This window comes from Podarcis liolepis (genome assembly GCF_965112155.1).
Source record: "Podarcis liolepis genome assembly, chromosome: 11".
Classification (NCBI taxonomy): Eukaryota; Metazoa; Chordata; class Lepidosauria; order Squamata; family Lacertidae; genus Podarcis; species Podarcis liolepis.
Window position 1 is genome coordinate 3,656,737 of NC_139565.1, and position 22,434 is coordinate 3,679,170.

General features: G+C 39.4%; 1 protein-coding gene across 10 annotated transcripts in view; it reads right to left on the minus strand.

Annotated features, from left to right (window-relative positions):
- PRUNE2 (prune homolog 2 with BCH domain) overlaps positions 1 to 22,434 on the minus strand; it is a 145,726-nt gene that overhangs the window by 38,231 nt on the left and 85,061 nt on the right. For all 10 annotated transcript variants that reach the window (XR_014516916.1, XR_014516917.1, XM_083464720.1 and 7 more), the window contains exons 7-9: positions 15,701 to 15,859; positions 8,426 to 14,993; positions 7,196 to 7,994 (exon numbers count right to left, since the gene is read on the minus strand). Coding sequence is in view for 8 of the 10 variants with exons in the window: in XM_083464720.1 (XP_083320846.1) it covers positions 7,196 to 7,994; positions 8,426 to 14,993; positions 15,701 to 15,859 (7,526 nt within the window). In the remaining 2 variants the exon portion in view is untranslated. The remainder of the gene's footprint in view (positions 1 to 7,195; positions 7,995 to 8,425; positions 14,994 to 15,700; positions 15,860 to 22,434) is intronic.

Sequence of the window (22,434 nt, forward strand, 5' to 3'; positions counted from 1 at the left end):
CAATAATATTTATGAGTTTCAGCCAGGAACAAAACTTTGCACTAGGCATAAAAGAATAATAAGCAAATCAGGACTCCATGCTGAATTGCCTATACTGGCTTATACTGTCCACAGTATTGTTCTGTTTTCACTTAGATTTTCGGAACCTTATTGAATGCTATTGTTTGTACTTTTATTATTTTCTATGTAAACAGCATAGATACTTTTATTATACTGAGCAGCATAATTCTTTTATAAAGAAAAGCTGAAGAAAATAAAGGGTAGGATGCCCTGGGCTATATTGACAGGCTGTTGATCCAAGCCGTTAAGTGTTGGTTGTATGTGCAAATGCAAAAATTAGGTTGAGAATATGCATGGGAAAGCCCTAAAATGGGAAAGCAGGTGTGTTAATATTGGCCGGTGGGAGGGGGGGGAGGAAGTGAGTTGAGCCCATTGCAAAAGGAATTGATGTCAGAATCTGGTGCACTAACTGCCCTAACCAGTGAAACTGTCTTAGCAACAGCATTTTCAGTGGCTATAAGTGGGTCAAGTTGGGATTTACCAAAGCCAAAAATGCAAAGGCTGCAGAAGTCTGAATGTGAGAGGAGAGCTTTGAAGAGAGGGAGCTCAGTCAATTGAAGGGGAGGGCAGCATCTTTTGTAGGAATCAGCTAGAAGAGTACTGTGATTTTTAAAAAAAGAATGTAGAAAACCAAGCTGCCTCATTGGGGCCACAAGGTGATTAGCAGCAGTCATATAAAAAGGTGCAACTATATAGACTTTTTGGACTTCCTATAACACTACACTGAAGATTAGATCAGCCTTTGCCAACCTGCTGCCCTCCAGAACTACAACTGTCATCAGTCCCAGACAGCATTGATCACTGGAAGATGGAAGTTCCTATTATCTTTGCAGTAGAAAGAAAACATGAGGGGAAATGAGGGAGAAAGCTATTGTGGCTGAGAAGATACGTCAGATTCAGATTCCTAAAGAGGGTTCATTTCATGTTGCAGTGCCACAACAGCTACAGGATTGTTCACAGTGTTCTCTCAGGGAAGACTGTTATTTAAGATTTTACTAACTGCTTTATAAGCTTCATGATGTAAGACATTACGACTACCGCTTTACAGACTAAGAATGAGAGAAAGATTCCTGATTCTGAGCCTAACATTATATCCAAACACATTAACTTCACGTGGCTTAAAAAGGCATAATACTGACCCGCCTACTTCCCACCCCATTTACAACTCTGCTTCATAGGAATTTATAACCATCAGATTAATCACATGCACAACATCTCTCTTTACACTTATGCTTTAAAGACTTCATATTTTAAACCCTCCACACCTCAAAGTAGTTTCTCACAGGAATTTTTCAATCTTATTTCACTGACAGTTAAACTAGCAGCAATTCTAGCTATCATTTCAAAAGTGCTCATAAGACTTTCCAAGCTTTGCATTCCTGTTCATTGTCCACTTGACACCCAATTCTCTCTTGAAAAATTACAGTATCTTTCTTTTCTTTTTTTAACCCGAATGATCCAGGAGGATGCTTGAAGAAAAAAGTGTCATATGCTTCATTTCAGATCAAAGGATCAAAGAGAGGGCAGCTGTGTCTGCCTACCGGGCTATAAGGCAGAAGGGATCGCAAATAACGCTCCCTTGGTTAAGCAGGCTTTTAGCCCCGTTAGACAGTGGCAGCGCCTTGATTCTCTCCCCACCCCCTTCCCCGGAAAGCTATGCAGAAATGACAACAATGAAGAGCCTTAAGCAATTAAAGACACAGGAAAGTTTTGTTCCCTAATTGCACAAAACACATCCACTTCCTGGCATGACAAGTCCCTCAAATGCATGTACAGTTCCCTTCATAAAAAGATGTGATGGAATTAAGGCACAGCTGCCTATTTTCTTCCTGTAATGAGGCAGTGGATGCTTTGCATCCTGCTGACAAATATTCTTTCCCCCCTTCTCTACCCACCCTTGCAATGCTGCAACAATAGAGCTTTTAAGTAGAAAAAGCACATTCCTTGTCAATCTCTCAGTACGAAAACCAATGTGCTTACCTTCTAGAAGCTTAGAAGGCTAGTTTCCAATGTGAAAATAAAAAAAGATGCTTTAATACTTTGCTTCAGCATCTCCCTTCTATAGCAGCTCACTAGCAATACAGATCTCCACCATTTTTCTGGTCACATGACTAGTGGTACTTCTAAATAAGGATGATCACCTGCCTCTGGATACCCTGCTGTATATACCAGAAGTGACAGCAGCTCCGAGAAGCACTAGAATTCATCTGCAAATTATGATAATTTAATGGCCCCTGTGGAGTTGTGTCAAGCTCGGAATATATATAGGCATATACACCCCCCCACATGCATAATTATATCCACATTTACTAAGAAAATCAGTGACAGAGCTTGAAAAACTCTGCCCTTTTTATCCAGAGATGAAGTAAAAATCTATGGTGAGAGAAAGATAAAAGCAGCAAACTTCTAATCAATAGCCCAAACCCAATTTTTCAAGGTAGTATGAGACATAATTATTTTGACATGCTCAGCGAAAGCATTTTAGCAGTTAAGTTGTGGTGCAGAGTTGAGCAGCACAAGTTACATAGCATATTTATTTTCCATACTCTGCATGAAAAAGAATTCTATAGAAAATTCTGTGGGGGTGTGCTGGTGGGGTAAATGTCAAACTATCAATGTACTAGATTATGCTAGCTCAGGCTGCACTTTGGGGAGTAGGGAATAAAATCCAAATGTACCCCATTATCCTGGATCCATCTCAGACAGCTGAGGACCCCAAAATCATAGCCATCTTTTTTGGGCCATGACTGTTCTGTCTAGGTTATTTTTTTTACAATATATCAATGATAACTACGGTGTATCAAGGGTATGAATGTTCACATTGAACCTCAGTTTGAAAGAACTTGAACACACAAAACTTAAATGCATTAAACTCTAATTAAACTCTAATTAAACTATGAGCAAGGTCACTCCACGCTCTTGGATGTGAGGGTCTGATCCTAGATCTGCTTCCTTCACAGTAAAAGACGGCAATGTTTTTGCTTGCCTCTTCTTCTTGCTGTCAAGCAGGGACAATAACATAGCACTTGTGAGGCAGGAATGACTCCCAAAGTTCCTTGTCCATCCGTCTTGCCGAACTGATCGCCTTCATGTTTCCTCTTTAAAGCACACTCCCAGCTAGCCATTTCATATTGCACCAGGCTACTGCTGTTGACTTCCTCATCCAAGCCCAGGCAACTATTTATATTACACTGTTCCAGGTTGTCAAGTCCTCCACCATTTCACAATGGAGACCAGGAACACCCAGACAAGTGGATCTGGACAGGTCTAAAAGGAGAGCCCAGTGGACCAGGTACTTGAGTAGTAATTAAGAATGAAGTGTATTTCCTTCAGCACTGATTAAACACATAGGCTATCACCCAACAACTAAAGTTCAAGGTCAGAGTGTGTGACCCAGGCAGCTGATTTGCACTCCCCCCTTTTGGCGAAGGGGAGCTACACTTAGCAGGATATTTGGGGAACAGTGCCTGGGTTTTTGGATTGAATATATGTACTGCCACATTGCAGGCAAGAACTTAGCAACAATAATATTTAGCATTTGGACACAATTCTTACAGTGGCTTTTTTAAATAGGTAAGTATGATTATAGCTATGTTGCAGACGGGGTTGGGGTTGAGAGGTGGCAACTTGTCCAAGGCCACTTACTGCTTCATGACAGAGGCAAGATTTGATTTAGGAACTTCTGGATGCCAATACTTGCTAGCCATTCTGAAGCTGATAGGAAGATAGGAAGCAATGAGTCAGAGCACTGGCCCATTTAGCTCAGTATTGTCCACACTGACTAGCAGCAGCTCTCAAGGGTTTTAGGCAGGGGACATTCCCAGCCCTACCTGGACATGCCTAAGATCAAGACTGGGACCTTCTGCATGCAAGGCAGGTGCTGGCGCTGAGCTATGGCCTTTCCCCTCCATGGCAAGGTGAGACTTGATCCAAGGTCCTGACTTCCCAATTTGTAAGTCAGTTGGGTAGCTACCACACTGCACCAAGTTGCACAACAGATTGTTTCAAATCAGTTTGTTACAAACAAACAAAATTTATCATGTCAATGAGTTGTGTAAACAGTTGCTCTGCACACACATTGCCTCCCTGCCAATCTAACATCATGGTGTTTGTTTGTTTTTTGCAAATGATAGGGTTACACCTTTGTTAGGAGCAACTAAAAAGTCACAAAACAATCAGCAAACCTTCCACAATTTGCATGTGAATTAACTAATTTTGAAATGAAAGATCAAAATCTGTTCTCAAAGGATAGTATGGCGGTATGGTTATATGTATTGTTTTGGGGTATCAGATGACAAAAGAGGACTGTAGGAATGCAAAAATTACATTTAAGCCCTGGAAAGCTTTAACGCTTCACATTTATCAGCCGCGAAAGACTGGCTTCCATGAGAACTGTACTTTCATTTTGGTGGCTGGGTGTGTTCCCAGAACCAGCTCCTATACTGTCTCCCATGCAAATGACAAAGACAGCAACTGTTACCAACACTGCAAGCTTTCCTCTTACAAGAGCTTGTGCACCTGCCTTTTGTCAAAATCACTAAATGTATATGCTAAAGAGGGGAGCAGCAACCACTTCAATTCAGTGCTTCACATGAACCTTCTCATTTCTCACAGAGGAGGAACAGAGTTTTGCCAGCAGTATAAGGAGTGAAGCATTTATTTATTAATTAAATTTCTATACTGTCCTTCAGCCCAGCACTTCCACTGCCTCACCTGCAGATGTAAAGGAGAAGTAGAGCTGTGTGGAATCAACATGTTGCTGACAATGTATTCCAAAAGTCTGGATGACCCCACTCAGTGGTTTCATTTAGATGTTCAACAGCATGAGCAATAAAATCAGACTCTGAGGAACTCCACATTGAAGGCTCCATGGGGCTGAAGAGCACTCCCCAAGCTGCACCCTCTGGAACTGACCATCCAAGTAGATCCAAAGCAGTTCCACTCACCCCTAACTTAGACAGCCACTCCAGAAGTATACCATGGTCGATTGTCATGGTGCTGTCAGGCAAGGCATGTCCAGAGTGAGAAATTAACTCTTTATTGTCAAAAGTACACTTACAAGTTAGGAAAAGGCATGTCTATCAGTCCTATGTCTCAAATGCCTCAGCTATTTCTAGATGTCCACCCAATGAGGCAGTTGTAGCAACAGGGAGGCCTCACCTCCAACCTCAGCTTATGTATCTCCCTCACCTGAGCTGCATGCAAGCAGGCAAAACTATGTCTCTGTGCAACCTGTTTCTGTTCCTCCCACTCCAATCGTCTTCTTGTCCTGGGAGACAGTGGAGCAGGAGAGGTGGGGGCAGGACGAGGAACTCTTTACCCTAACCTGGCCTATCTCTCCCTTCTCATGCACCTGTTTTTCACTCTCCAGTCCTGCAGCTTCTCCTGCCTCTGACTCCCATCTCCTGGCTGCTACAGGCTCCCCCAGATCATTGATTCCTTCTTCCAAGTCACTCTTCTCTTCTCTGAGTGCCCACTCCTCAGTGTTCAGACAGTCCCTGACATCAATGGTATCAAAAGCCACTGAGAGGTCAAGGAGAATTAACAAGGACACAGTTCCCCTGTCTCTCTCCCAGCAGAGGACAACCAAAGCAGTTTCTGTGCCAAAAGCAGGTTTAAACGCTGAGGTCCATGGCCGAGGGCCTTCTGGTGGTTCCCTCATTGCGAGAAGCAAAGCTACAGGGAACCAGGCAGAGGGCCTTCTCGGTAGTGGCACCCGCCCTGTGGAACGCCCTTCCAGCAGATGTCAAAACGATAAACAACTACCGGACATTCAGAAGACATCTTAAGGCAGCCCTGTTCAGGGAAGTTTTTAACGTGTGATATTTTACTGTATTTTTGGTTTTTATGGAAGCCGCCCAGAGTGGCTGGGGAGGCCCAGCCAGATGGGCGGGGTATAAATAATAAATTATTATTATTATTATTATTATTATTATTATTATTATTATTATTATTATTATTATTATTAAACCCTGATTGAAATGGATCTAGAAAATCAGTTTCCTCTAAGGGCACCTGGATCAGGTTTTCAACCATTTGCTCAAGAATCTTGCCCAAGAAGGGGAGACTGGCAGCTGGACAATAATTACTTAGATTTTTCCAAATCCAGGGAAGGTTTTTTTTGAGTTGTTTTAGCACTTCTTCCTGGAAGCAGGCAGGGACCACCCCCTCACACAAGGAAGCATCGCATCCCTGGCCCAGCCAGCTGTCCCTTCCCAACAAGTTTTTATCAGCCACAAGTGGCAAGGGGCCAGAGCGCAAGAAGTCACCCTGACTGGTCCAAGCACCTTGTCTACATCCATGAGCCTTGCTAACCAAAACTCAAGTAGAGAGATCAGTCTCACAACAGGTTGGTACAAATGGGACTTGGAACAAAACTTTGCAGTACAGAGTACTTCTGTTCAGTTAGCCACACCATCTGCCAGGATACTCCTTTCCATCTCCACTCCCTGAACAAGTCAATCAGAATTTCACTTGCAATCCTCACTTGTAAAATTCAGGACTCTAACAAGGAACACTGAACTTCTGGTCTAAAAGTAGAGCATCATGATACATCCCTAGAGCAGATACCTGTTAGGAACAGTCCCAACAGTGGGTAAAGAAAGAAGTTGCTTTAATAAGAAAGGTGTAAGACCCAATGCATGAAGCACAACACTCTTCATCCCTGCATTCAGCATAGCAAAATCTTTCAAGAGGAGCATGGCCTACTCGGGTTAAGACAGAGAAAAGAACTGCACGATGCTTTTTTAAAAAAAACCTGTCATTGTTAGTAAAGAATTTGAAAGAAAAGGTATAAAGTCTATAGGGAGTATCCAGTGGTGGCTTTGTGTCTGTAGAAAGCACTTCCACTTGTACAAGGTGCGCGCCCTGGGTTTTTGCCCCCCCCCCCCATTACAATCTGTACCGAAAGCTCCTCCTGAGGGTATTGTATGGAGGGCTGCAGTTGGTGGGAGAGAGTTTGGTAAAAACTGAATGTCCCACCCTGCTTAACCAGAAGCTCTTTTGCTAGCTGAATCTATTATCCAACCCCATCTGTGTAATGAAAAATAGCATGTGCTTCTCAGAGGTTCTGTGACCATTTGCCCCACATTTATACAGAAAAAAATAGAAATAAAATGTGTGGACCTGTCCTTACCCTGTTACAGGACTGAGTTCTCTTTCACTGCCAACAAATTGGGTCTCCTCTTCTGCTTCTTGTTCTGTTACCATGCCATTGACAGAATGTTGTTGTGAAAGGACATCCAATTCACCATCACCAGCAACAACTTGCAATAAAAGAGCATCTGTCCCATTATTGTGTGATTTCCCATCCTCTTGTTGCCCTGATTTGTGAGGGTTTCTCTCTAGCAGAGTTTCATCTTGTGTCTCACATATCAATTCCTGGCTTAAAACACCTTCTAATTCTTTAACAGGGTGTCTAGATAGTGACTCTATTGTGTCTATGCTACAGTTTTCTTCAGGTGATATATCATTCACTCCGTTTTGGCCCACCATAGTCCATTCCTGATCTCGCGCAGGGCTTCTGGGTGATTTCTTTTCATCTCCCAGTTTTTGAGGCACAACAACAGAACTTTTCTCTGCCAAATAGAAAGATTCCCATTCAGTCTCCAGAGCAGACTGCCCTTCACTTTCATTTATTATGGAGAGTGACTGAAATGTATCCGAGGTCTCTGCCGAAAAGGTTTCAAGAGAATTTGTTTGTTCTACTGCTGTAGCTTCCTGAGAAGTGAAATTACGTTCTTGTGTTCCCAAGATATCCTTCCTCAAAGATACAGTTTCTTCGCCAGTAATGAGGACGTAATCCATCTCTAGTGAAGATTGATCTTCAGCTTCTTTCAAAGTTGTCTTTTCCTTTCTTTCTGGTCTTATCGTCTCTGACTTATCTATGGACTTGCACCCTTCACTTGCATTATGCAGTGTATAACAGATAGATTCTGAAATTAAAAAGAAGAATTTTAGTTAAAGTAGTCAAGTCACTGATCAAGATAATATTAAAAGCAAAATGCATTATATTTAAGCTCCTCCTCCTGTTCTATTCCCCCTCTTTTTCTTTGCTTAAGTGTGGCTTAGTGAATTAGTGCTAATTCCAAGATATTCTAGATTGCTAAAAAGTATATAAATACAATATTCTGTGATACATGCAGATGACAACAAAGTCTCATTTTTCTTTCTTTTGCCAGTATGTGAAACAGTAATAATCAATATTGCCTTCTTTATAGACAGGAATGACAAAGAAAATATTTAAGCACAAAATTTTAAAACTCTGAAGCACATGCATGGCACTGTACTATATGTCAGCATCACACTACATCTCCTGCATATTTGTCTAACACATGTTCTATCAGTAAATGCATTAATTACTCACCATTGGCTATGCTTACGACTCCATCTGCTGGTGAATCAATATTAACTGATTCTGCTTCATACTCAAATTCTTTCAAAAAATCAGTCGACTTAGGAGTCACTTCAGGTTCTAACAATAAAGATCCCCAATCTTGATCTTCTTGAGAACATTTCCCAGTCTTACTATCGGAATCACTAGGCTTAGATTCTGAAATTCTCCTTGCACTTCCAGCACCTGATAAATCAATATTACTTGAATCTGTTTCATATTTGAATTCTTTTAAAGCATATGATGATTCAGGAGTCTCTCTGGATTCTAACAGAAATGATCCCCAGACTTGACCCTCTTGAGTACATTCTGCAATCTCATTGTTGACATCAGTAGCTATAGATTCTGAATGATCAATATCATTGACACCTGTGGGTGATTCAATATTACTTGAATCTGTTTCATATTCAAATTTTTTCAAAGTACATGAAGATCCAGGAGTCCCGTCAGACTCTACTAACAGTGATTCCCAACCTTGATCTACTTGAGAATATTCTGCAACCTCAACTTTGATATCAACAGTGCCACATTCTGAAATGTTCATGCCACCGTTCTGAAGAGTGTAATCATGACCAAATGATACATCAAATGGAGAAGTACATGCAAGTGGTGATTGTTCTGTGAGTGATTCTACAACCCATGGGCTATTATTTTCCTGCAAATTTTCAAGTTCTTGTAGAATATTAGTGGCATATTGACTTTCTGCACCATAGAGGAAATCTTCATTTTCTTCTTCTAGTGAGGCTTGCAATGAATGTTTCTTTCTGAATATTTCATTGATTTCTACTCTTTTCTCTGACTGATTGTCTAAGATTGCAATGGGATTAATTTCATTCAGTGTGGTAGATGGTTTAGTGGCAACTGACATCTTACTGATGCCATGCATATCTGATGCTTCCAGCTGATCATCCATCCCTGTAGGTGAAGCCAGAGCAACAGCAGGATCCATAGACTTCATTTTGTCTGAGGAAGTTGCACCTTCCTGTTCTTCAAAGTTTTTATTTTCATATGCATTGCTTTCCTGATTTATGAGTTCTGCTTCCAAATTTTCACTGCAGGAACTTGGAAGATCCTCTAGTTCAGAAGTAGTTTTATTTGCTATGTCAGATTCATGCATAACAGCTTCCTCTCCAATTTCAGATAACTCCTCATTTCCAGCGAGTGTTACTTTGTAGGACTCACCAACACTTGTCTCATAATCCAGACATGGACTTTCAGGACATAACTCTTCTCTGTCAACTGTCAACTGCTGATTCAAGACTACGTCTATGTCTTTGTATATTTCTGACAGCATGGAAGACATCTGAATAGCTTCTTCAGGTTCAGTTAGAACAGAAGATTGGGCACAAGTTTCCTTGTTTTCATATTCATTGCAAACATCAGGGCTACTTGAGGCCTGTGAACTGCTGTCTTGATCACAGTGACTTAAGATATCAGGATTTTCACCATTTGTTCTCAAGACGAAAGGCTGTTCAACATTAGTCCACAAATCTGGATCAACTGTAAATGCCTGGCAATCACTAGGGTTGTTGTTTTGTAATATATCTGGAACAAATGAATTTTCCTGTGTAACTTCATCACATCTTGGGCTCGGTTTCCTTATTGGTTTTAAAGGTAGTGGAGGATTAGATGGAAATTGTTCACTGGTTTCTTTTTTATCTAATGGATTTACATTTACTTCATTTGGATTGATAGATTGTGCATTCATTTTATCTCTTAGCAGACCAAGTGTTGGATCGACCTGAGCAAGTGCGTTCAATAGGTTTGATTGCCAGTCTTCTGGAACAGGGTGTTTAAGGGCATCTTGATCTTTAACATTAGTAACAGAGGATTCTTGTTTTACACCACTTTCATCCTCACAGGATGGTGACTGTGGATAACACTCTTCAAAATTCACAGTACCTTGATCCAACTCTTCTTTCTTAGCCAGTGAGTTTGCTCCATTTCTGCATTCACATTCACTGTTATCTTGAGTAGACTCATTTTCAAACTTAGCAGCATCATGGAAATTTGGTTCTTTTCGCTTTTCATTTTTTTCTGTGTGTATTTGCATTGCACCATGTGTAATGGTGACTGTGTCATTAATTTTTAAATCATTATCAGAATAAAATTGTGCACCTTCCATTGAACTTTCATCTTGGCTTTGTAAATTCCACCACTCCGAGGAATCATCTGGAAATCTAAGATTGTCCACTATGGATTTTTTATTTTTATCTAATGTGGTTTCAGAATGACCTTGCATTATTACATCCCAAGCATCTGAATTCTTTGGGCCATGGTTTTCTTCGTGATTTATCTCAGACATTTGTATAGTATGGTCATCTGCTTCATCCTGAATTGTTTCCCAATGTGCTAAACATTCAGATGTTTCATGAACATAATCCTCCACTGAAGTGTCAAAAGCATTAAGATTTTCTGAATTTTCATTTAATGTGACTACTTGGACATTTTCCTTGAAATGAGACTGAGTGCTTGAACCTTCTGAATCAATTGCAAGGTTTGTTTCATGTGGCCGAACAGATTCTTGCCCTGGTGTGTCAGCCTCTAGTCTGTTAGGATGTGGAGCTGCCTGTATTCCTGTCTCTTGCATACTCAAGTATTCTGAATCTACATCAATTCCAGGACTTGATAATGAGGATACTGTATCATCATCCACATGAGCATTCCAAAGCTCTAAGTTTTTCGGCACTTTGTGTTCAGTGCTTGTTTCAGAATCTTCTTGGCTTTTATTCTCAGGTAACTCTTTTCCAGATGCTTCTTCACCATCAGTTGTGATGTCCCAAGCATCTTCATTTTCTTTTTGATTATTAGCTACCTGAAAGCTATCCCAAATATGCATATTTGTAGAAAAATCACTTGTATCGGGAGTGGTTGCACTTGAGTGTGTATAGTCAATGGAACCACTACAAGTGGTGTCTTCTTTGTAATAGGTGTCTTTGATAGGAATATCTTCTGGGAAATTATACATGGTATCTGACCCTTCAAGTGCCTCATTTATGTTGGGGCTTATTCCAACAGACTGTGCTTGTTCATCCATCGATACATTCCAGGCATCTAGAATATGGGACAACTCATGATGAGGCATAATATCAATACATTTCTCATTTGAAAGCTTATTCTCAGACTCCAAGCTTTCAGAAGTCTCACTATCGTGAGACAAATCCATTCCATTTGACAACAAATCATTTATTTTAGGCTTATCCATTGTATCCAGGGCTTGAGTATATTCTGTATATGAATCCTGTTGCATTTCCATTGATCTCTCTTGATTTTTATCCTCTAAAGATGCTCCATGACTGCTAAGCATTCCTGAAACATTTTTAGGAGTTTCCAAATCAGATTTATGAATGTTCAAGTCAGCAACTGACTCATCCAATTCCTGATGTTCCTGATGTTCTCCTACTGGTACTGGCAATTCATCATGTAGCAAACAACTTGATGGCTCTGACTTAGAGATACATTTCTCCAATTTATCCCGTGCATCTTGATGTTCAACCAACTCTGGATAATGCATTCCTTGATGGTTTTCTCCTCTAGGGGAACTTGGGGATGCACTCTCCTTCTCAGGGATCTTCTGTGCAGATAGTTCCCTATCCAAACTTTCAGATGCGGACAACACATTTAAACTGTATTTTGGGTAAGCATCCATGTCAAGACTATGAACTATGTGCTTGTTTTCTTTTTTGGGAGATGTAGCAAAATATTCTGCATTGCTATCGAGAGATCCACCCTTATTTTCCTCAATGACAGGATGAGTCTCATTGGAAAATGGCAGGCTTATTTCCTCTGGCTCTGCTACTACATTTTCTAGACTGTCACTACATCTTGTTTTTTCTGGTGACCTGGGAGAACCAAAAATTGCCCTGCTTTCCTCTGAACTATTACTAGACGAGAGAGGGAGTGGAAGGATCAAGTCTTTATTGTCATTTTGCATCATTTCATTCCTAATATTTTCAAGGGTGACTTGCCCACTTCCCTCATCTGTTCCTTGACATTGCTTGACTACTTGCTTTGAGGCAGAAAAGATGCCACTGTGCTCTAATCCAGCCTGATGATTGTATTGAAGCTGTTCATCCCACTGGTTCAACTGTTTATCTAGAAGTCTGGTGTTCTGCTCTGATTGTTTGTTTCTTTTTACTTGATCACTGACTGAAAATGTTCTCTCCATGTCATTTGTGTCTTCAAGGATGACATCACTACTTACTTCAGCATTTCCCTCTTCAATATCTATGGTATTATTTAGAGCTGAGTGGCTATTTTTCTCTGTAGAAAACATCATTATTCCAGTGTCTTCAGAACTTGAAGGACTACTTTCATGATCACAGTAGTCATCTGAAAAATATGTAGCACCTTTTTGTTTCAAATCAAGTAAATCAATATTTTTTATAATAGTAGTTTCAGAACGTACTGCTTCCTGTTGGTTCTTATTATTAAGTGGTGCTTCCCAGGGGCCTCTACTTCCATAGTCAGAATCAGTGGAACATACCGCTGATGTTTGTGGTAATATCAAATCTCCAAAACTGTATGTTTCAGGTTCACCCGAGCTTATGTTTACCATTTGATCCAAGACTGGCTCATAATGTTTGCCCTCACTCTCTTTTTCATCTCCAGCCCCTGTTGGTGATACATATGAGTCAGATGTTGAATAATTTGTATCCGGTGGAGAAACAATAAAATCGTCACACGTATTTGAGGTGTTAAAGTCTGATTCTCTATATGACAGGAAAGGGTCTTCCCAAGAGACAAGATTTCCAAGTGCCTCTTTTCTAATGTTTGTGTCATACATGGCCCATCCATTGGTATTTTCAAATTCTTTGGGTTTAGGTACAGTATCCCTTTGGTGTTCCATAGCCAATTTAACATTCTTCAGCATGCCACTCGTATCATTATTTGCATTTTCATATGTTCTGTTGTTTTTTATTGAACTATCTTGTCCTTCATTCTTTGATCCTAAGTCTACTTGACTGTTTAGATGTTCAGAATTATTGCATTCAGAGTGTTCTGGTGAACAGTTAGACATAACCCATGTATCAAGTTTCATTGGGGAAATATGATCAAAATCTACCTGAGGAACATTCCATGTACGCTCTGAATGTCCAGAACCGTCATGATCAATTTCTGCCCAAACATTAGGTGAATTTGAGTTGATGTGTCCACCATTACTATTGGTATTACCCCATGGACCAGAAATTGCAGGAACTGGTTGACTAGTATTCCACATGCTAGCAAAGTCCTCCATTGGTTGTTCATTGTCTTTTGGATGGCATCCCAAATCCTGCTTAACTTGGGCAGCACCAAACTTGTTCTCCCAAATACCTGCTCTTGCAAAATCCATACACTTCTGCTGGTCTTGTATACAGACTGAATCTGAAGCTCTTCTATCAGTTTGCTCTTTCAGTAATAGACTTGTTTTATATTCTTTCCATGAATCAGGACTCTGAAATACAGATTCTGCGTCAGTTGAACTCCATGTAACAGCATTTTTGGAATCTATTTGAAACCCATCCCACCAGCTCCCATATCTTGTACGAGACTGAGAATTGTTCACATAATCAGTTTCATTATTTTCTTTAATTTTATCTTGTGGGCAAAATAAAGATGGCCCATCATCTAAAGGCGGAGATTCCACACGGCTGTTCATAGAGATTGGTGGAGTTCTCCTCTCAACCTTGTTCAACACTTTAGGATGAGAGGAAGAGTCATTTTCTAGGTCTATCATACTAGGATGTTCTTGCAGGTGGCTACACTCATTAAATTTTATTGTGTCATCTTCTTCCGTTCTTGTCATTGGTAAATCAGCTGAATAATTTGCAATGTCACATTCTGATAGATTTGTCTCATCAATTACTTTTGAGTCAGTTGGTGGTTGTCCTTCTGATGAACCACTGTCATGGGAGAAGTCATCAGGAGGGGAACAGTCCACAGAATGAGAAGAATCCATCTGAACTGTAGCCATTGGTGCTAAATCAAAGTTGAATAGATCAAAATTGTTGCTGCTGTTCCTAGGCTGAGATTTTTCTTCTTCAGCTACTGCTCCTTCAGGAATGGGACTATAGGAATCAAAACCGGAAAGGAAACTGTGATGAGATGCTGCTCCTTCTACTGGGCTATCGTCACTAAGAAAAACTGAGCTCTCCTTGGAGGATCTGCTGCTTCTAATAGTAGCAAGCCCACTGTCTGGACTCACAAGATCTACATTAGCATCAGCATGGGCTTGGACAGATCCATTATGATCTTGAGGGTTCTCTATAAAGTTGACAACATTTGGCTGTGGTTCAATGTCAGAGCCATAAAGCTCCATAATACCAGAAGATCCTTGAGAAAGTGGAGCGCTTCCAGCAACCGCTTCAGTGGAAGATGTTCTACTGTTTGGTGCCATTTCTGGATGTCTCCTGCTGATAACGTCTTTCATTAGCAGAAAAATTTCATCGCAATTGGCTGAAGAATTTTCTTGGTGATAAATGAGGAATTGATCACATCCATATTCCAGAGGATCCAGTTCTAGGCAAGGATTCTGACATTCTTCTAATTCACAACAAATCTGTTGAGGAAAAAAAGCAGTGGTATGTATCATGTCTGTTGCATAAAAACAAACTTTACTGAGTAAGTTTTCTTTTTAGAAGCCCCCTAGAGATGTATTAGGGGGTTTAGGAAGCAAAGAAACAGAACACATAACAGTATCAGATTTCAAAACCCACATTAAAATCACAAATTCCTGCTTTCAGTCCTTCTTAGCCTCTTAACTTGCTCAGATTGAGCCAATCAGTTTCACCCCCTGCCCTATCCAGGCCCCACTTAAGCACCTAGTCTGGTGGTAATAAATTACAGCAATTCTAGTAGTAGACTTTAAAATGACAGAGAAATCCAGGACTAGGGCAATTACACTGATATATTTTGTGGTATCTTTCTCTAACTAGAAAGTCTTGGGTTGGGGGAATGTGGACAAATCTCAAGATGTTTATGAAATGAAGAAGGATCCAAATTGGGTATACTGTATAAAATTATTTTCTTTCTTTTTAACAAGATGACGATTTGTTTTCTCTCTTCCCCTCACCACTCCTTTAATCATCTAATGGTGTTTTTATTGCATCATTGCTCACAGATAACAACACACTCAATAAATGTAATTTCTATGACTCATACATCCTATGCTATGGCAAAACGAAAAGACCAACAGGGAATCTAATGATGCATTTCTGTTCTAGAACACAGACAGAATAACTTTACTCTTTCCTTCGTGATACTTACCTGATTGCCCATCTCCATGTTTTCTGAATAAACTGCTATCTGCCTTTTTTCTTGCCTTTCTTCTGATAAGTAGCTGGCCAAAATGACAAGGACATCAAAACCATACTTATCTACAAATGCTTTCAGATCTCCGGTCATGTTTCTGTGAAATAGGCAGTCCTGAAATATGACAAAATTACTTCTTATTGAAGGATTTTTTCTATTGGTTAACATCCAGAGCTAACTGGAATGGCTAATCAAATTAATGATGAATGCATTGGGATCTTGTTCATACTCTTATGGACCCCAATAATTATTGTAGCTCTAAAAGTTAAAAGAACATAGCCATATGTTTATACTTTCACAAGAATAATAGAATCATCGAGTCGGAAGTCATCTAGTCCAGCCCCCCTGTAATGCAGGAATCTCCAAAAGAAGACTGTTCCCCTGTCAAACAGCTCTCCTTTCTTGTAACTTGAAGCTACTGGTTCAAGTCCTACCCTCCAGAACAGGAGAAAACAAGCTTGCTCCACCCTCCATGTGAGAGCTTTTTAGATCTTTGAAGATGGTTACCATATCTCCTTTCAATCTCTTTTTTTCCAGGGTAAACATACACAGCTCCTTCAACCATACCTCATAAGGCTTAGTTTCCAAACCCTTGATCATCTTGGTTGCCCTCCTCTGCAGATGTTCCAGCTTGTCAACATCCCTCTTAAATTGTGGCGCCCAGAACTGGACACAGTATTCCAGGTGTGGTCTGACCAAGGCAGAATAGGCATAGTGAACACATCCAGACAACCTGTTTATTCAGCATTCATCCTGATTTACTTGCACAAAGCTTACACAGTAATTAGATTATGCCTGGTCTTTACTAAGCATTTGATTTGTTTAGGGGGCAGTTAAATGACAAGAAGCATACATTCTGCATTCATTCAGATTTGTGGTGGCGAATTCATCCTACACTTTAACTGCATTCTGTGGCACTTTCCATTTTTTAAAAAAATAATATTTATTACTTTCCAACAATTTATACATTACATAGGGGGGGAAATAGACAATACAATACAAAACCAATACCTAAAACTAAACTAACAAAAACAATTTAAACTAAAAGAAAAAAAAGCAGAAACAGTTTAAAACACATCAAGTGGTTTCAATATCTTATCTTTCATCACTTATTTCCATGGCCTCCTCACACCTCCCTTTTTGTATTCCACTTCTATTAGTTGTTTCAGCAATTCCTTTCCATCTTCCTCTGTTTTCTATCCTATAATTGTCTTAACACATTTTAACCTTATTTTTCCCTTTAATTCTCTATTAATCTATTTATACTTAATTCCTTATGACATTTCTACTAAAGCCATATAACTTCATTCCAACATTTTTCTAACATTCATTAATTTTACAATATTTCTGTAGATAGTCTTTAAACTTTTCCCAATCTTCTTCCAATCTTTTCTTTCCAACCCACAAAGTCATCCCCTGGCTGATACCAAAGTCCCAGGGTATGGTCTGAAGGCACATGAGGCCATCAACTTGGTCAGTGACAGGATGGTTCTACTTTGGGTTCCATGATGGAATGAAGATGGGATATAAAGGTAAGAAAATAAATAAATAAATAAATAAGTGTGGGTGTTCCATCTCTGCTATTCCCTATCATCCTGTTCTGACAGTAATTTCTTCAGGGGGCTGGGAAGAGTCCTGCAAGCCCCTCCCCCATTCCATTTATCCATGCTCTGGGCCACCTGCTCATCTGGAACCAAAAAAACTTTTATACTCCATTTATACTAATTAGGGGACTGCATCCCACCACCCCATCTCTTCTGCCATCAACCCACTTTATTTCTGATTGACAGCCAGAGAGCCACTGAGAAGCCACCACTGGTAGGAAGGCTGACAGTGACTTACAAAGTCCTCTGAAAGTGTCAAGAAACCTTGCAAGGTCTATGAGAAGGCGGTCAAGAAGGTGCTGGTAATCACATGCCAGTCTGTTCTTACCAAACAACATTACAACTTGAAGTACTGTGTTCCACCTCAAGAAGAACAGAGATATATTTTAGGATTACACTGACAAGTACATTTTGAGCATGAAACAAAGTGATTAATGGATATGGGATTTATTATTATTTGAACATTTTTAGCTACACTGCCATCCTATATAATCAACAGGAACCAAGCTATTTTTCACGCATGCCCATCTCAATTTGGAATGGGCACATTCTTTCCAAGCTTTTTCAGAGAATAGCCTGGATGGTTTCTGAAGAGTTCCCCCAAATCTTAAAAATATCTATAGCCCAGCACAAATAGAGTGCCAGTCTACAACTATCCCCAGCCTTTCCGGCAGATTATTTTTTTCCTGCCTCCACCTTTCCAAGACTTACCTTGCAAGTGCTTTTTACCAACTGAAAACAAGAATCACATGCAACTGTTGGTAAGGATTTATGTTCTAAGGAAGGATGAAGGAAAATCTCCTCCCACAGCTAAAGCAGCTGTTGAAAGGTGAGTTTTAAGGCAGTTCAGTCTTGGTTGAGCTAATTTTAAAATCCAAACCAAAATTAATTTAGGCTCAGATAAACAAAGCGGATGTCTGTATGTATCTGTGTGTGTCCACTTTTGAACCTTCCCAGGTGGTCAATCATAGAACGGGAAATTTAGGCTTGCACAATTAAAGTGGATTAAAGCCCTCTGTCACCTTAGGCAACAAATTGACTCCAAAAAGGAAACAGACTTTCTACTGCCATGAAAGTGATGAAAAAGATAAACACCTCACAAGCAAATCAGGATGAATGTAGGTTGTTTAACCTTCTTGCAAACAAATCAGAATGAAAGCTCAATAAAGACCTGAAATAATCTAATTTCTAAATAAGATTTGTGCAAGTAAATCAGGATGAATGCTTAATGAAAAGCGTTTCTGGAAGAGCCTCCAAAATCCACCAACATCACAACTTGAGATGTCTCATGTGATCTGCCCCACACCTATGTATGCCATACATTTCCAGAGTTGTGGGATAGTAACCATGTCTTTTCAGGTGAAAAACAAGAACCTTCAGGAAAACAAGGAATCTTACCCCAAACAATACCATAATTCAGTCTTTCTGAAATAACAGCAAAGACTAGATCCATCTTTCAAAACAAGAAAAACCTTGTCATTCTGCATTGCAAGTTAATGATATGCATCCAGTGTGCTTTAACAGCTTTATTTTTGCCTATTGTAATACCTTAGCAAAACAAAGAACACATTTAACTGACTTTCTTTGTCCCCCTTTGGCTTGCGCTGTTTGCATTTGAGAAAACATATTTTACTCTGGCAAAGAACATTATCATATGACATTATTGGCTTTTATACTGCTACTAAGCAACATTCTCCCTAAATCAACAGCAGTTCATCAACAACACACCACAACTGTATATTCAGGTGGGCACTTATTCACTCCCTCCCATTCCAAACTCCACACATCTGTCTTCTATCTGATAAATTACTTTTTAGCTTGTGTGTGTACAAATACTATTTATTAATCTACTCAGACGTGTCTAGCAAATGTGTCTATTTTCCCTTAAGTTAAAATGAAAATGAAAAACACTTCATCAAATGTTAGGAAGGAAAAATATTATTTCACACATTGAACTGTCTGGGGTGGGTTTTCTGCAGTTTTGCCTGCTTTTCCTGTGCTGTTCACCTTGGCATTCACCCAAAATAGAGTAAATAAGCAGGGGAGAGAAGGCGTAGATGAGGATCTACTAGGACATCGCTGTGCAATTTGCAGTAGATCAACAAGGCTTTATGACTCCCAATTGTTTAACAACAGCAACTTATCTTTTAAAATAACAAATTAGACTGCTGAAATGAAGAAGCCTTGTAGAGAAAACCAAGAATAGGTTTTTGTGTGAAAGGACTGTGAACTCAAATACTGAAAGCAAATTCCTGGGCTACAATAAACTCAAAAAGTTTTGAAATTCCGTGTGTTTATCAACTCCCTTTCTTAGACCCTAATTTAAAATTGACTTCAGACAGTGGATTTTGGGAGTTTCTAGGAAAGAAACCATGCAAATCCCACAATATTGACATCTACCCACATCCATGATATAGGACTAGAGACTGAGCAAGGGACTTTTTACCTTTTCTTCTTTGAAGGGCATGCCAAGAAATAAACTGTAATCCTTTGAAATTTAACAATTTAATACTGTTAAACCTTAAGCAGAATTTGCCAAGGCAGAGCAGCAGAAATAGTACAGATGATCTCTGGGGACACCTTGCTCAGAATGATCCAGGCTGACGGCACTAGGAGTGTCAGGGAATACACTCCTAGTGTCACCAGAAATAGAAATCCCTACCCTTCATTTATAGATTCTACCATACCTTTATAAACCATTCACTGGTATATGCTGTGAAGCATTTTGTGCACCTAAGTTCAATAGGTGAAAATATATTTAAAATGCAACCATAATGAACATAAAGGGCACAATGTCTATAACTTGTTTGGTTTAAAATAATCAGGTATTATTATTAAGCAATATTATACACCTATTATTTGATGGTGGTTATTGGAATGGGAGTGTATGGGGTGATGGAGGAGGAGCAGGACACAGACTGGACACATTGTGCTCCTTCTGGAGCAGTTTGTTCACCTCTGGTTCCCACACTCTTACTTGTGGCTCCCAAGAGCGGTGTGACAGCATGTGACAGCATGTGACAGCAGCCACACCCAAGGAACGGTTTCAACTGGCTGGCTAAACCAGGTGAGGGGAGCGCATTAGTCTCAAACCCTCAGTGAGTTAGGGTTGAATTCAAAGACAGGTCACTTTGGTGCTGTTAATGCAGGTACGAGTATCTGCAGCCACAATAGATGCAGTGATCCTCCAGCAGTTTGACTTCTCTGGAAGCACACTCCATTGTCTCTTCAAACAGACAGATGCCTACAGTAAGATGGGAATCTCTTCAATATACTGCAGTTTTGGTGCAAAGTCACAGTGGCAGCAGTTTCCATTTTCAGGAAGCTGCATGTGGGAGTCAAATACAAATTGTATACTATATTAAAAACTAAGCTCCTTTAAAGTTGTAGAAACTGAATACCTGGAATAATTTATAAGCATACTCATTTGCATCCAGAAGTAATTGCGCCCTGAAATAAATGGAACCTAAGTTAGTCATAATTCATTTGAGACACACTGAGTTAAATTGGAACTCAATGTTATTTACTCTTGGTTCAAATCAGTGTCACTTGTTCTGAGACTTTTGACTGCCAAGATTGTTCCCACTTCTTACCTAAAGTTAATTCATCCTTCTCTTCAGCTTCTAATAAATTGTTCTAATATTTTGATAAGTTGCCTTATTTATGGGGATGTATACGTAAAGGTTTGAAACCATAATTAACTTTTATTTATATTAATTTTCCTTACAGAATTACATAAGAAATGATTTTTTAAATTTCAATCTACTTTAAGTAAATTTAGTAAAGGAGATTAGGTGTTACTATAAATTGTTACTGCTCTTTGTGTTAAGCCTGTAGTACGCCTTGTTAGAAATGTTTTATACTGCTTGCTTAAATTTTAATATTTTAGACATTGAAGTTATGTTTTAAAATGTTTTTATAGCGAATACATAGGGAGCTTAGAAATTCTTGAAATAAATTAACTCATCAGATGCTATTACAATGAAGATGACCGTTTGTCTCCCATTCTTGTAAAACCCATATGCTCTCATCCAGTTGCCATTGTTTTCAAAGGAACTAATTTCCTTTAAGTTGTGCTCAGGATCAAGGTGAAAAATCTGAATATTGTTGCAGCACTTATTGATGCACATGATAAATTCAGTCAACATACACCTCTAGTGCAACATGCAGAAATACAGTGTTCCATATACAAAAATATACTGGAAAATATGGTGTTATATATTCTTTTGTTGAATTAAACTATTTAACCCTAGCTATATTTTCAAACCTACATCGTTGGGAATAGATAATACCAATTTAAACACAGCTTTGAGAATAGATTTTTGTTTTGTTTTTGTCCTTCTCAATAGTTATACTTTCTGATTTATGGCATCTGACAGTTGATTACCCAAGTGAGTCCTGTATAAATGTACATTACACATACATCTTGACTGTTTGGAGGAACTAACTGTGTCAATATTAACCTGACCAAATTAAGAATAAGATGCCTCTTTTGTTCTTCACACTTCTCACATGGAGAGCACAATATGGCTTTTGTCAGAGGTGCTCCATCATTTTGGCTCAAGGAAACTGTCAGTACCGTTTGGGATCCGTTATTCATGGGCAGATATCCTGATGGGTCTAATGAAGCCTTTCTGCTGACAACTCATTTGCTAAAAATACCCAACCATCACAAAGTACAAATGAGGAATATATTTCTTTCCTCATTACTGTGTTTTTTCCCCGTCTCACAATTGGCAATTATGTCATGAACCCCAACGATCCTCAAGCTGGGATATGCTGAACTTCACTATGTAGACTATATATATTTATAGCCTCATCATAAGTCATGGTCAGTACTTCTGTTTCTTTTTTCTTACTATGAACTCACTCACTGACAAACTTTATGACATCTTTTAAATTGCAACATAATAGGGTAAACACCAATGTTATTGCACACATGCCGTGCCAACAGCCTGTGTGCCATTTGTTGAAAAATTTGAGCTAATTACTGCAAGCCCTCTCCTGGAAACAGGAGTGGGCCATTTTTTAATAAAAGTTTTCAGGTAATGTCATCAAAGAAAAATAAGAACACATATTTTTGTC